This window comes from Malus domestica, chromosome 14 (assembly GCF_042453785.1).
Source record: "Malus domestica chromosome 14, GDT2T_hap1".
NCBI lineage: Eukaryota > Viridiplantae > Streptophyta > Magnoliopsida > Rosales > Rosaceae > Malus > Malus domestica.
In genome coordinates this window covers 9,286,535-9,299,490 of record NC_091674.1, presented here as the reverse complement: position 1 = coordinate 9,299,490, position 12,956 = coordinate 9,286,535, and the positions used below count along the sequence as shown (strand labels likewise).

The 12,956-nt window shown below is 36.5% G+C and overlaps 1 protein-coding gene and 1 pseudogene across 1 annotated transcript; both read left to right on the top strand.

The window, feature by feature from the left end:
- The first annotated feature begins 4,677 nt into the window (after positions 1-4,677).
- On the top strand, positions 4,678-5,082 carry LOC139191140 (uncharacterized mitochondrial protein AtMg00820-like). Its single transcript, XM_070811700.1, has one exon. The coding sequence runs from the start codon at positions 4,678-4,680 to the stop codon at positions 5,080-5,082; it is 405 nt and encodes a 134-aa protein (XP_070667801.1).
- LOC103454587 (uncharacterized) lies at positions 5,083-12,726 on the top strand (annotated as a pseudogene).
- Positions 12,727-12,956: the final 230 nt, after the last annotated feature.

Genomic DNA, 12,956 nt, shown 5'->3' with positions numbered 1-12,956 from the left:
AAATTTAAATTCAAATACAGAAAAGAAAAAACCTAGTGGAAATCTAGACAAGTTGGTTTCTGATGTTGTCAGAAAGCTAAAAGTAGAGAGTGAAACAAACTCGGAGAACATGGAAGCTAATCCTTTTGAATTTTGTGCTGAGAAGAATTGCATCTTAAATAAGGGTCAAGAGAATGGCTTTTTTGTATTTAGAAGGAGTAGTTATACTGAATGCAAGGAAGCCAAGTGTCAAGATGAAAAGAAACAGAGTAGCGAAAAGTTTGGAAATTTCAAGACAAATTCAGAAAGTAGTTCTTGCTGTCAGTGTTCAAGAGGTCCTTATGTTGCCTCTGATAGAATTAATGGAGTTAATCATGAAAATAGTGGCCAGAACCATTTCTTATTTGGAAATGATAGTAATACGAAGGGTGCCACAATAGGAATTTCTAGTTACAAAAAATTTACATTTGCAGGAAGTGTTGAGAGTGTTGATGCAGGCCAATTCACCAAATGTCAAGTTAATCATAATACACTCCCGAATATAGATGCAGCAGCACCAACATGTTCATGTTCATCAGTTGGTCTTAGCTTCCAACCCAACGGTTGTGTTTCTGAAGCAGCTTCTGTGGATGGAGTGACAAAGAAAGATGACGTTAGTTTTACTGGCACTACAGATGGATTGGAGTGTGCTTTGAAGACTTTAAGAGGTTATTTTGTGATCGTTCCTGTCTTGGAGCAAATCTATTTCCTGAATTAAATAAAACTTTGGAATTTGTCACGAATGGTAGGTCTGTTAGGGACAAAAGATCAAGGAAACAAAGGGGGAAGTCAAAGAAACCTTCCCTGAGTAAGCAATGGCCAGGACAAGATCATGTGCCCAAGGAAAGTAGTTCCCAAGAAAACCCAAAACCTTGTGGATGCTACTCTCACCCATGGATTTCTCTTCCAATGAGGAAACAAGAGTTGTTGATCCACATTCTAAGGGACATTCTGTGACATCTGCTGACCCTTTCCACCTAGTCAGTCAAAGTGCACTTTGTGCCTCTGGCGAAATAGTTCATGTAGATCCCAAAGGTGAAAGTTTGGCTACTACAGGAAGTCGATTAGGTGAAACAGTTGATCAGTTATGTAAAGAGCCCATTGAGAAGAATTCGATGTACCATGGTGAGGGAGTATTTTATCGTGATGGTTTATGGAAAGGGTCCGATTCAGAAACAGCTAGAGCTGGTATTGGGTTAAATATAAAGAAACAAGAAAGTGATAGTAGAACACCATTATTTACTTCTGGTTTCAAAAATGATAAATGCTTTACATTTTTTACATCATCTTCTGCACAAGGTAGTTCAATGATGGGTAAGCGTCCACAGCGTAGAAAGAAAAACAGGATGAAAGTTGATCATGTGACATTTGTTATTACTGCAAGTCCAAATGTTAAGTTTGGATCTTCTGACCTATTTACCCCTTATTCTAGCACAGCTTTATGTTTTGATGTAGTTGGTAAATCTGAAGCAAATGAACAATTTAAGCAAGTGCATGTCTCTTCTAGTGTTGCTACGCATGAAACCTGTGAGAAATGGCGAATTAGGTGCTGTCATTATACTTTAACAACTAGTTTCTATTTTTTAACAAAATTTATCTTTCATGTTGTTTCTTGGATCATGGTTGTTTTAGTGTGATTATTATTAGTTATATGTGTCATTGGAGATGATTCTTTCTTTTCTCTCATGTGTTAGGTTTTAGTTTCTGTCAGGGGAAATGAAGCTTATAAAAATGGAGATCTTTCAAAAGCTGAAGATTTTTGCACACAGGGTATAATTTCTATACCTTCTAATGAAAGAGCAGGATGTTCTCTTAAGCCTCTTTTGCTATGCTATAGCAGCCGTGCTGCAACGACGATGTACCTTGGAAGGATAAGGGAAGCTTTAGGGGACTGTGTGATGGCTACTGCACTAGATCCCAACTTTCTCAAAGCTCAAATGAGGGCTGCAAGGTGAGTATTCCACTTGTACGTTTGTGGATTATGTGTTCATAGTGAGTATTCCATTTGAGCCCATACACGCAGGTTAGAGGGAGTTGAACCTGGATTGAGAAATGCCAACCAAATCAAATTTAATTTGAGCTTGTGTGTGGGTTTTATAAATTGAGTTCAACCCAGCTCGCGTGAATTCATGACCTGGCATACCTAAACATAATTAGTAATTCAATATACACACCCTAGTAAATATTATTAAATGCATTTAAATACTATAATCACATATCAAGTAGTATCTTAAGCGAAAAAATTAGGTTCCAATCCCTAGTGATGACATTTTCTTGATCGAAACCTTATGTCTTTTAAACTTTTGATTGAAGTCCTTGAGTTATTTCTGTTAGGAATTTAGCTCGTCAAATATGTCCTAGTTGGTTTAGGATTGTTTTAGGAGACCTAGAGGTATATCGATTCTTGTCCTAGAGGGATTAGGAAAGAATTTCAGTTTCCTTATTCAATTTAGGTTTGGATTTCTACAAGTCTATTTGGATTTGGATAAGTGTAATTTCCTAATCCACTTAGAAATAGGAATTCAATCAGCTTTGGGACATGTAAGCCAACCCTATGTCTATAAATAGGGTGTGGCAAGGCTGATTTTTAAGAGAGAAAAGAAAGCAGCCAGACAACCAAGAGTTTTAAGATTAGTTCTAGGGTTTGCAAGAGGTGATATTGAAGATCATGTGTGCAGGTTTCAGAATTGCATAGCTAATCTTCAGAAGGTCGAAGAAACTTACAAAGATGATGATATGGCTATCATCTTGCTGAGGTCTCTACCTTCGTCTTTCAAGCACTTTCGAACAACTCTAATGTTTGGAAAAGAGTCCCTGAAGCTTGAAGATGTAATTCAATCTCTTCAGTCATATGCTAAACTGGATGATATAACTGAAAGCTCTCAAGCCCTTTATGCCAAAGGCAAGGAGAGAGGGCGGGAAAAGACAAAGGAAGAGAAAATCGACAATAGAGGTAGGTCAAAATCCAAGAAGAAAAAGGAAAAGAAGGAGGTTGCTTCGAATGTGGTTCAGCCAATCATTGGAAGAGGAACTGCAAGATTTGGAAAGAGAAGAAAGCCAAGATGGAAGGAAGCTAAGGTTCAGCTAGTGTAGTCACCGAGCATAAGAGTGACATGGAGCTTCTTTCAGTAACATCAGGCTCCAAGGTTTTCACCAATTGGATTTTGGATATTGGATGCACTTTTCATATGTGTGCTGTAAGGGAATTGTTCGATACTTACAAAGAAGTCAGAAGCGGGGAAGTCTTAATGGGGGACGATTCTTCATGTCTTGTAAGAGGAATCGGCACTGTTTGAATCAGAATGTTCGATGGGATGATACGAGTTTTGGGGAATGTCATGTATGTCCCTAGACTAAGAAAGAACTTGATTTCCTTGGGTACTTTAGATGAGGCCGGTTATGAGTACAAGTCTAAAAAAGGAAGACTTAGGGTAACCAAAGGATCGCTAGTGGTAATGCGGGGTGACCTACAACCGAATAAGTTGTATAAGTTAATTGGGACCACTATAGTCAGGGGAGCAGCTATTCTTATAAACCAGAATGTAGAAGACAAGACTGAACTTTGACATCATAGGCTCGGGCACATAAGCCAGAAAGGGTTGCAAGAATTACACAAGCAAGGCTTGTTGGAAGGCGTGTCATCTTGCAAACTAGACTTTTGTGAATATTGTGTTCTCGGAAAGCAAAGAAATGTATCATTCACAAGTAGCAATGTAGATAACCGAAGTAAGGAGCAACTCAGCTATATTCACTCAGATGTTTGGGGCCTTGCACCAACTAAATCAAATGGTGGAGCCAGGTATTTTGTTACTTTCATGGATGATTTTTCTAGGAAGGTCTGGGTTTATTTCATGAAGCAGAAATCCAAGGTTTTTGCAAAGTTCAAGGAATGGAAAACAGAAACCAAGAATCAAATTGGAAGAAAGATCAAGTACCTGAGAAGTGACAATGGAGGTGAATATACAAGTAATGAGTTCACCGATTACTGCAAGCAGGAATGCATCATAAGGCACTTCACAGTAAAGAAGAATCCCCAACAAAATGGAGCCGCTGAGAGGATGAACCGAACTCTCATAGAGAGAGAGAGAAGAGCATGCAATTTCATGCAGGATTGCCTGATAGTTTTTGGGTAGAGGCTGTTAATCATGCAAGTTATTTGATTAATAGGTCACCATCTACAGTTCTCGGTTTTAATAGTGTAGAAGTGATGAAAGGTCCAAGCTCAAACCGAAGTCTACACATTGCATATCCTTAGGTTTTGAGAAAGGAGTTAAGGGTTTCAAGCTTTGGGATTTCAACAATAGGAAAAAGGTTGTCAGTCAAGATGTTGTCTATGATGAGACAACCAAGCCTCTTAATAAAGTCGAGAGCAGTAGGGAGAAGACGGACGATGCTGAAATTGAAGCAATAAAAATTCCATTAATCAGTTCAGATGAAGAAGAAGCTCAGGTGGAGCAAATCGAGCAAGAGGCCAAATCTGATGGTTTGGAAAAAGAAGAAGAGCATCAGCATCGTTCACCAGTTAGGAATTAGGTGGAGCAAGAAACAGGGCAGATTGAAGGCACTCCAATCCGCCAAACATCCCAAAGGGTTCGAATTCCAACCAACAATCCACCTGCATTCCAGAGATGCATAGCACTAAACAAGCCTAATCGGAACATGAAGAAGCCTGACAGATTTGGGTTTGACCAAGACGAAGTTAATTATGCTCTTAACGTTAGTCAAGGAGATCCGACTACTTATCGAGAAGCTATAGCTAGTGATGAGCGAGATAGTTGGATAAGTGCTATGACAGAAGAAATTGAGTCTCTTTACAAGAACTCTGTTTGGGAATTGGTTCCTAAACCCAAAGACAGAAAGCTAGTTGGATGCAAGTGGGTATTTAGGAAAAATGAAGGACTACATGAACAAGATGCCATGAGATTCAAAGCAAGGCTTGTGGCTAAGGGGTACTCACAAAAGGAAGGGGTGGATTATGATGAGATCTTTTCACCTGTAGTCAAGTATACTTCTATCAAATTGCTTTTAGCTATGGCAGCTCAGCATGACATGGAGATTGAGTAGATGGATGTGAAGACAACATTTCTTCATAGAGATCTAGAGGAGATGATTTTCATGGCTCAACCAGAAGGGTTTGTTGAATATGGGAAAGAGAACCTAGTATGTCAGCTAAGGAAGTCCCTGCATGGCCTGAAACAGTCTCCAAGACAGTGGTACAAGAGGTTTGATTCATTCATGCTGAATATCAATTTTAGAAGATGTTTATATGACTGTTGCGTGTACTATCATGTGTTCCAAGATGGGATGATCATATTACTATTGCTATATGTGGATGACATGCTCATTGCTTGTCAAGACAAGTCTTGAAAAAGATGTTAAGCAAGGAGTTTGATATGAAGGATCTAGGTGCTGCACAGAAGATCATTGGCATGGAAATTCAAAGAGATAGGACCGCTGGAAGGATCTGGATATCACAAGCCAAGTATATTCAGAAGGTTCTTGAAAAGTTCAACATGCAAGAAGCAAAGGTAGTTTCGACTCCTTTGGCGGCTCACTTCAGGTTAAGTGGGCAACAGTGTCCTACGTCCGAGGAAGAGCAACAAGCAATGAAGAATGTGCCTTATGCTAATGCAGTGGGCTGCCTCATGTATGCAGTGGTATGCACACGTCCCGACATAACTCAAGCAATCAATGTCGTTTCCAGATACATGGCAAATCCAGGAAAGCAACAATAGGATGCAGTCAAGTGGATTTTGCGTTATTTGAAGGGTTCTTGGCGACAAAGGATTATGTTTGAGAAGCAAAACGAAAATGCAGGGGTGTTAGGATATGTGGATACAGATTATGCAGGGGACTTGGACAAGAGAATGTCAACTTCTGGTTATGTGTTTACATGCGCAGGAGGACCAATCAGTTGGAGGGCACTACTGCAACCAATTACAGCTTTATCGACCACAGAGGCAAAGTATATTGCTTTGGCCGAAGCTGGAAAGGAAGCGATTTGGCTTAGTGGCTGGGTAAGTCAAATGGGAATCATTCAAGATTGTGTGAAGCTGAAGTGTGATAGTCAAAGTGCCATTCACTTGGCAAAGAATCAGGTTTTTTTCTGGAAGATCAAAGCACATTGAAGCAAGGTATCACAGAATCAGAGATTGGGTGGAGTCTAAGGAAATTTGGATTGAAAAGGTTCATACGAATGACAATGCTGCAGATTTCCTTACAAAGATAGTGCAGTTCAAGCATTGCTTGAACTTGATCAATCTCGTTGATTGATTAAGGAGAAGCACCTCCTCACTTGAGGTGCAATGAGGCAAGAAGAAGATTGCCAAGGTGAAGACTCTTGAAGATTTCCAGAGCTGCTTTAAGAAGGTTCAAAGACACTCTCGGGTGCAACGATCAAGACTTGGTTTGACTCACCAAGGTGGAGATTGTTAGGAATTTGGCTCGTCAAATATGTCCTAATTGGTTTAGGATTGTTTTAGGAGACCTAGAGGTATACCGATTCTTGTCCTAGAGGGATTGGGAAAGAATTTCAGTTTCCTTATTCAATTTAGGTTTGGATTTCTATAAGTCTATTTGGATTTGGATAAGTGTAATTTCCTAATCCACTTAGAAATAGGAATTCAATCAGCTTTGGGACATGTAAGCCAACCCTATGTCTATAAATAGGGTGTGGTAAGGCTGATTTTTTAAGAGAGAAAAGAAAGCAGCCAGACAGCCAAGAGTTTTGAGATTAGTTCTAGGGTTTGCAAAAGTTCTGTAATCTCTATTATTAATCAAAGGAGCGGTGATTTCTCTACCTAGAGAAATCACAACTGGACGTAGGTAAAAGTTCTGCCGAACCAGTATAATTCTTGTGTGTTTCTAAGTTTTCTAATATTTGCTCGTTTATTCTATTGTCGTTGGTTACATTAAAGAACAAGGTCTAGTGTGCGGGTTTTTCAACAATTTCCACATCAGCATTTTAGATTATTTTATTATAAATGAGAATTTAATTGAGTGTTTAACTCCTCTATTTCATACAACTAATTATCGTCGTACATTAATTGCTTTTTCAATACAATTTAATTCCTAAACTTTTTTTTTATTTTTGTATTCTACCGAAAAAAATTAAAATAAGTGGGAAAAAATATTTTTGTATTCATATTGTGTATCCATGTTTATAATTTTTGGGTACAATATATATGTTTATATTATGTACCCCATATCAATTACCTATGTGTTTTTTTTTGGGTCCTAGAATGTACCCATATGTCAATAAATATTGTACCCATTTATGAACATGAATACATAACATGAGTACATATGAGGTTTACCCATATATATATATATATATATATATATATATATATATATATATATATATATTTTTTTTTTTTTCAGTCATAAAATAAACCTCGTATGCATCCATGTGAGGTTTATTCAAAGAAGGTACCAATGTTATATATAGTAAATGTTTTGTAAGAGAATGTACCCAATGTTTTGTAGTACATTATTTTTTTTTGTTAAATTGATGAATGTACCCATAAGGCTGGTATTGATTTACCCAATGTTTTGTAGTACATTATTCCTCAAGGTTCTGGGTTTTAAGGCTGGTATTGATGAAATGATTGTGAAGATTATGATGATAAGGATATTTAAGAGTTTAATCTATCTTTAATATTTAAATCACAAATTATGAGTTTTTAATTCCATATATATAGGTAACTGCAATTACAAATTTTTAAATTAAAAAAAATAACATATATTAATACTAATTTGCTGAGGTGTACATAATTCAGGAACTTTAATCAAATATTGAAAATCAATAAGGTTTCAATTAAAGAATATTGAAGAGTAAGGACAGCATCCAAAGTCTCCTTATTTTTTATGGGGATATAATAATGTTACAAACTACAATGTTGTTTATGTAAGTTTTATATTGTAGTATTATATTGATCTACATCAATTTATAGGTCAAAGGATAACAGTTCGTGTGCCTGACCTGGTTAGCCTCTGTTTCTACTGTAACCAATATCAAGTATTCACTTGCACAGGAAGTCTTATGATGCTCAAGCATCCATTTATTTGTATCAAACAAAGCAATCTGACCTCTAGTTATGTGATTTCCTTATTTTCAGAAAGTGATCGAGTATACAAATCATTCTACCAAGCTGCTGGACCAGAGAAACTGATGCAGCTCTCACCGCTTTAGGTCTAGTTTCTGAGGCCTTATCAGTTAGCTCTTACTCAGAAACATTACTTGAAATGAAAGCAGAGGCTCTGTGTTTGGTAAGTGCTTAGTGCCATATTACTGCACATATATATTTTAGTTAGTTTCTTTTACTAAATCAGTGAGAGTGGTGGTAGTTGGTGCTTGTGTACATTATGTATTTGTCCCCTTACGTTACCACTATGTTGGTGTACTTCCCCCCTACACTGGTGGTTTCCATCTCTCCAACCCCAAGTTTTGGTCTCAGTATTGTCTATATTTTGTGGTGTTTTGCAGTTGCAGAGGTATGAAGAGGCATTTCGTCTGTGTGAACAGAGTATGGCATTTGCTGATAGTAATTTTTCTGGATATGAAATTTATCAAGTTAAGTTGTGGAGGTGGTTCTTCGTATCCAAGTCTTACTTTCACTTGGGAAGGCTTGAGGCGGCTCTTGATTTACTCAATAAACTAGAGAAAGTGGGATCTACAAAAGAGATGTAATACACAAGTTTTCCATGCAGCTTAACTTTTGTAATTTCCAGATTAATCAGGGCAGTCCTTTTACTAAAATTTAACTTACTGAATGTAATTTTAATTGTGTAGGTACGCAAGTAAGAAACTGGAATCATCAGTACCATTATCTGTCACCATACATGAGCTTTTACGCCACAAGGTATGCAGTCTGTTGCTTTAATTTCTTCTCATTTGGATGGAGGATTGGTAGACACCGATAGATGCTATCTATGGTTATGTGCTTAACATATCATGTATAGCATGTGTTTTGTCAATTGTGAAGCACACAATTTTAACATATCTTGAATGGGTTTTCTTATTTATAATTTTTATAGTTGATTTTTTAAGCGTAAGGGTAATATTGGTAGTGAATATGTATAGCATGTGTAGTGTCAATTGTGAAACATGCAATTTTAGCATATTCTGATTGGTGTTTTTTGGGGGGTATTAAAGAGAAGATTGGTAGTGTATACACATCCATATCAAACCTTCATTATGATAGTTTTCATTCTCAGTTGATGGTTTCAAATGATATTTTTATTAGTCCAACTTGATCAACAATGACAAGAGTTCCTCATTCTGGAAGATGAAAGTTATAAATATTAGGGTCACTTACCTGAAAGGACTTGACAGAAATGAATATTTTCTGGTTATTCAATATCCTCTAATTAAAGGGAAAATGAATATAGTAAAATTGGTTAGGTCTTTTGCGACTAATCAAACATTACAGTTTGGAACTTCTCTGACCATGCATAGTGTAAGTATGTAACCTGAATCCAAATTAGGGAAGGAAAGAAATGCTTAAGCTATGTGTGGTCAGAGAGGTTCCAAAATGCAGTGGTTTAATAATTGGGGATGGTTCATCAAACTGGTTTACTCCTTTGTTTGGTTGAAGCTTTCTCTTGGTGCGTGTTGATGGAAGTTGATAGTCATTTTATTGTAATGATTGTTATTTACAACTAGTTTTTTTTGTATTCTTTTTTTCTTTTTTCTGTTCATAACTGTTCTTGATCATTTGAGTAAGCTATCAGTCTGATGACCATTCCGATAATTTTGAGCATTTGAGGTAATCATGAAGGTTCCAAATGAATGCAATGAACTAATGTCACAGCTCTTTTAAAAAAGAATGCAGGCAATGAAGCATTTAGGTCAGGAAGCTATACAGAAGCAGTGGAGCATTATACTGTTGCTTTATCTAGCAATGTTGGATCTCGCCCATTTTCAGCCATCTGTTTGTGCAACCGCGGTGCAGCACACCAAGCATTGGGTCAAATTACTGATGCCATTGCAGACGGCAGTCTTGCCATAGCTCTTGATGGCAATTATGTAAAGGTATGCCATGAAAGTTCATTTCAAAGTAAATACAGCATAAGCATGTGTGGTTAAACTAAGAATGAATCTGCCCTTTCCTCTTTTTGATGGTAGGCTGTCTCCTCACAAAGACCCTTTCTTTTACCTGATTTCTAATTAGTAAATATCAATATACCAATCCATTAAACTTTGACAAAAATCAGTAAAAATAATTTTATTGGAATTATATCAAAAAACAATTAAAAATAAAAATCATTATACTCATTTTCCGTTTTACTTTAAGATAAAAAAGAAGAAGACTGCAGTTCTAGTTTTGGCAAGAATAATATCTGATATTCCAATTAATTGTGCAATAATACCTGATATTCCAATTCAATTTTTATCAGTGGCTGCTTGAACTCACAATAATATCTGATATTCCAATTAATTGTGCAATAATATCTGATATTCCAATTCATTTTTTATCAGTGGCTACTTGAACTCACAATAATATCTGATATTCCGATTAATTGTGCCAAACGTAATTTGTTCAAGCTACAATGTGTGCAACTAGTCCTGAGCCCTACTAGTTAATTATGTGATATTCCAATTGTTAGTGGTTTTCCTAATTTTGGCAAGAAATCTGGGTATTCTGCTAAGTGTTAGCTGTATTCATACGTGGTCATCCTGAGCACTACTAGTTTTAGTTTATGAGAACCATCGTGTGAGTATTAATAGTCTGAGCTTCTTAGCACTGAATTATACTTAACTTGAATTAGATCCTCAGTAGTTTTGTTTCTGATATTCTTACAACAGGCAGTTTCTAGAAGAGCCACCTTACATGAGATGATACAAGACCATGGAGAATCGGCTAGTGATCTCCAAAGACTTGTATCCATTCTGGAAAACCAATCTAATGACATGGCCAAAGAGTCTGGCTCACTAGGTAGATCCAGTGGCAGTGTAAAAGAATTACGTGATGGTCATCGACGTATGCATTTGATGGAAGAAGCTAAAAAAGGAATCTCCTTGGATTTTTATCTCATTTTGTAAGTTCCTATTATACTAATGCCTTCGCAGCTTAGTAATTTATTACCTTGCACATATGATGCTAAAAGCCTTGTGTATTCTACCTGAATCAGTTACAGTATAGTTAGCATTTCATAAAATATGGACTGCTGTCAACAAATTTAGGGTTCTAAAAGTTAATGAAAAGATAAGACTGATTTTTTCAAATGTAATTAGGATAAGAAATCTCTCATTATTCTTAATAGTTAGATCAAGGATAAAGTTATAGATCGAAAGCAGGAAACTCAAGGGCAGTTTTGAAAGCATTTTGACACTTATTTTATAATGATGCTAAGAAAAAGGATAAACTTAGGGATATTCAAGGGCGTTTCATCAAAAAGAAAACAAAGACATGATGGATACAAGAGCAATTATATTTGCTGAGCATACGTCAATTGGCATCGTGGAGAACTTGTACTACATCAGATGGTATCTATGCATTCTTGTGCATTCATGTACAAGTAAAAAAAAATGTTACAGGTGTGATTCAAGTTGTTTTAAAACAGAACTTAGGCAGTCTCCGATGATTTTGCCAAAGATCTTGTAGTGGTTTGAAAGTCTTACTTTGCTATCTGCTTGTGGGACGAAAGTTTTACAGTGCCAACGGCAAAATACTCTGGAGGAATAGTTTGTATTTGTGGCAATTACATTTTAGGCCTACTTGGTCTTTGATTGTGTGTCATCCCATGCCCAGATGTCGGAGTCTATTACGGCGCTAATAGTTTTATGGTCAAATTTCTATATAAACAAAAAAGGCTTGGTTGAGTTTAGAATGTTGTGCCTATTTTCCCGTGACTTTTTTTCCAATGAGTTCTTAATATAAATCTCAATGCCAGGGGAATTAAGCCATCCGATGAGAGTTCTGATATTAAGAAGGCTTACCGTAAGGCAGCGCTGAAGCATCATCCTGACAAGGTTATAAACTTTTATACCTCCTGTTCTTGTTTAAGCTGTGTTTTTTGTACATATTAACCTGACTTCCTATTCTTTCGGATCTTTATGTTTTTTGGTCGGATTTAGGCTGGCCAATTCGTAGCAAGGAGTGAGAGTGGAGATGAAGGGCAACTCTGGAAAGAAATCTCTCCAGAGGTTCACAAGGATGCTGACAGGCTCTTTAAAATGATTGGACAGGCTCTTTAAAATGACTGAGATGTTTATCTTATGTGAGAGAACGACCTAAAAAAGTAGGAAACATTTGGTTACAGTGATAAATTTAGGTCACACATGGGTACTTTTCAAGGTCCACGTCCTAAACTAGTTTTATCCTCATGGTCGCTGAGGCTATTTACTAAGGTTTAATTATTCTAATTATCAGTATTTTAAAAAAATCGCTTCGCGGCGTGCTTAGGCGGCCTTGAGACGGGGCAGCAACATTTTTGCCTTTGTTTTGTGGGAGTGGGCGAAATACTCGCCTAGGCGCTCTTGAGGCCATACCTTTTTCTTTTTAAGTTGTAGAAATCTAGAATTCTTTGAGCTACATAGCCTACATAGCGAAGAAGATGAAGACAACTAGGGCTTTTTTTTTTTTTTTTTTTCTGACTTTTATACTTTTTAGGGTTCTTTAGAAAAAGACCCTTGAAACTCCTATTTTCCAAACAAAAACCCACATAATATTAAACATCCAAATAAAACCCAAATTTCAAATAGAGTACCATGTAGACAAATATGTAACCAATTATTATCACATATTTACAACTTATGCCACAAAACTCTAATTATGTCAATAAATATTATTACTCACTCTAATTATGATTAGCAATTAACCCCATATGGAAATTTTACCTTTCTTGTATGATAAATATTAGGAATATATATATATATATATATATATATATATAAATTTAGCCATGTTCATAAACAATTATGGGCACATTTT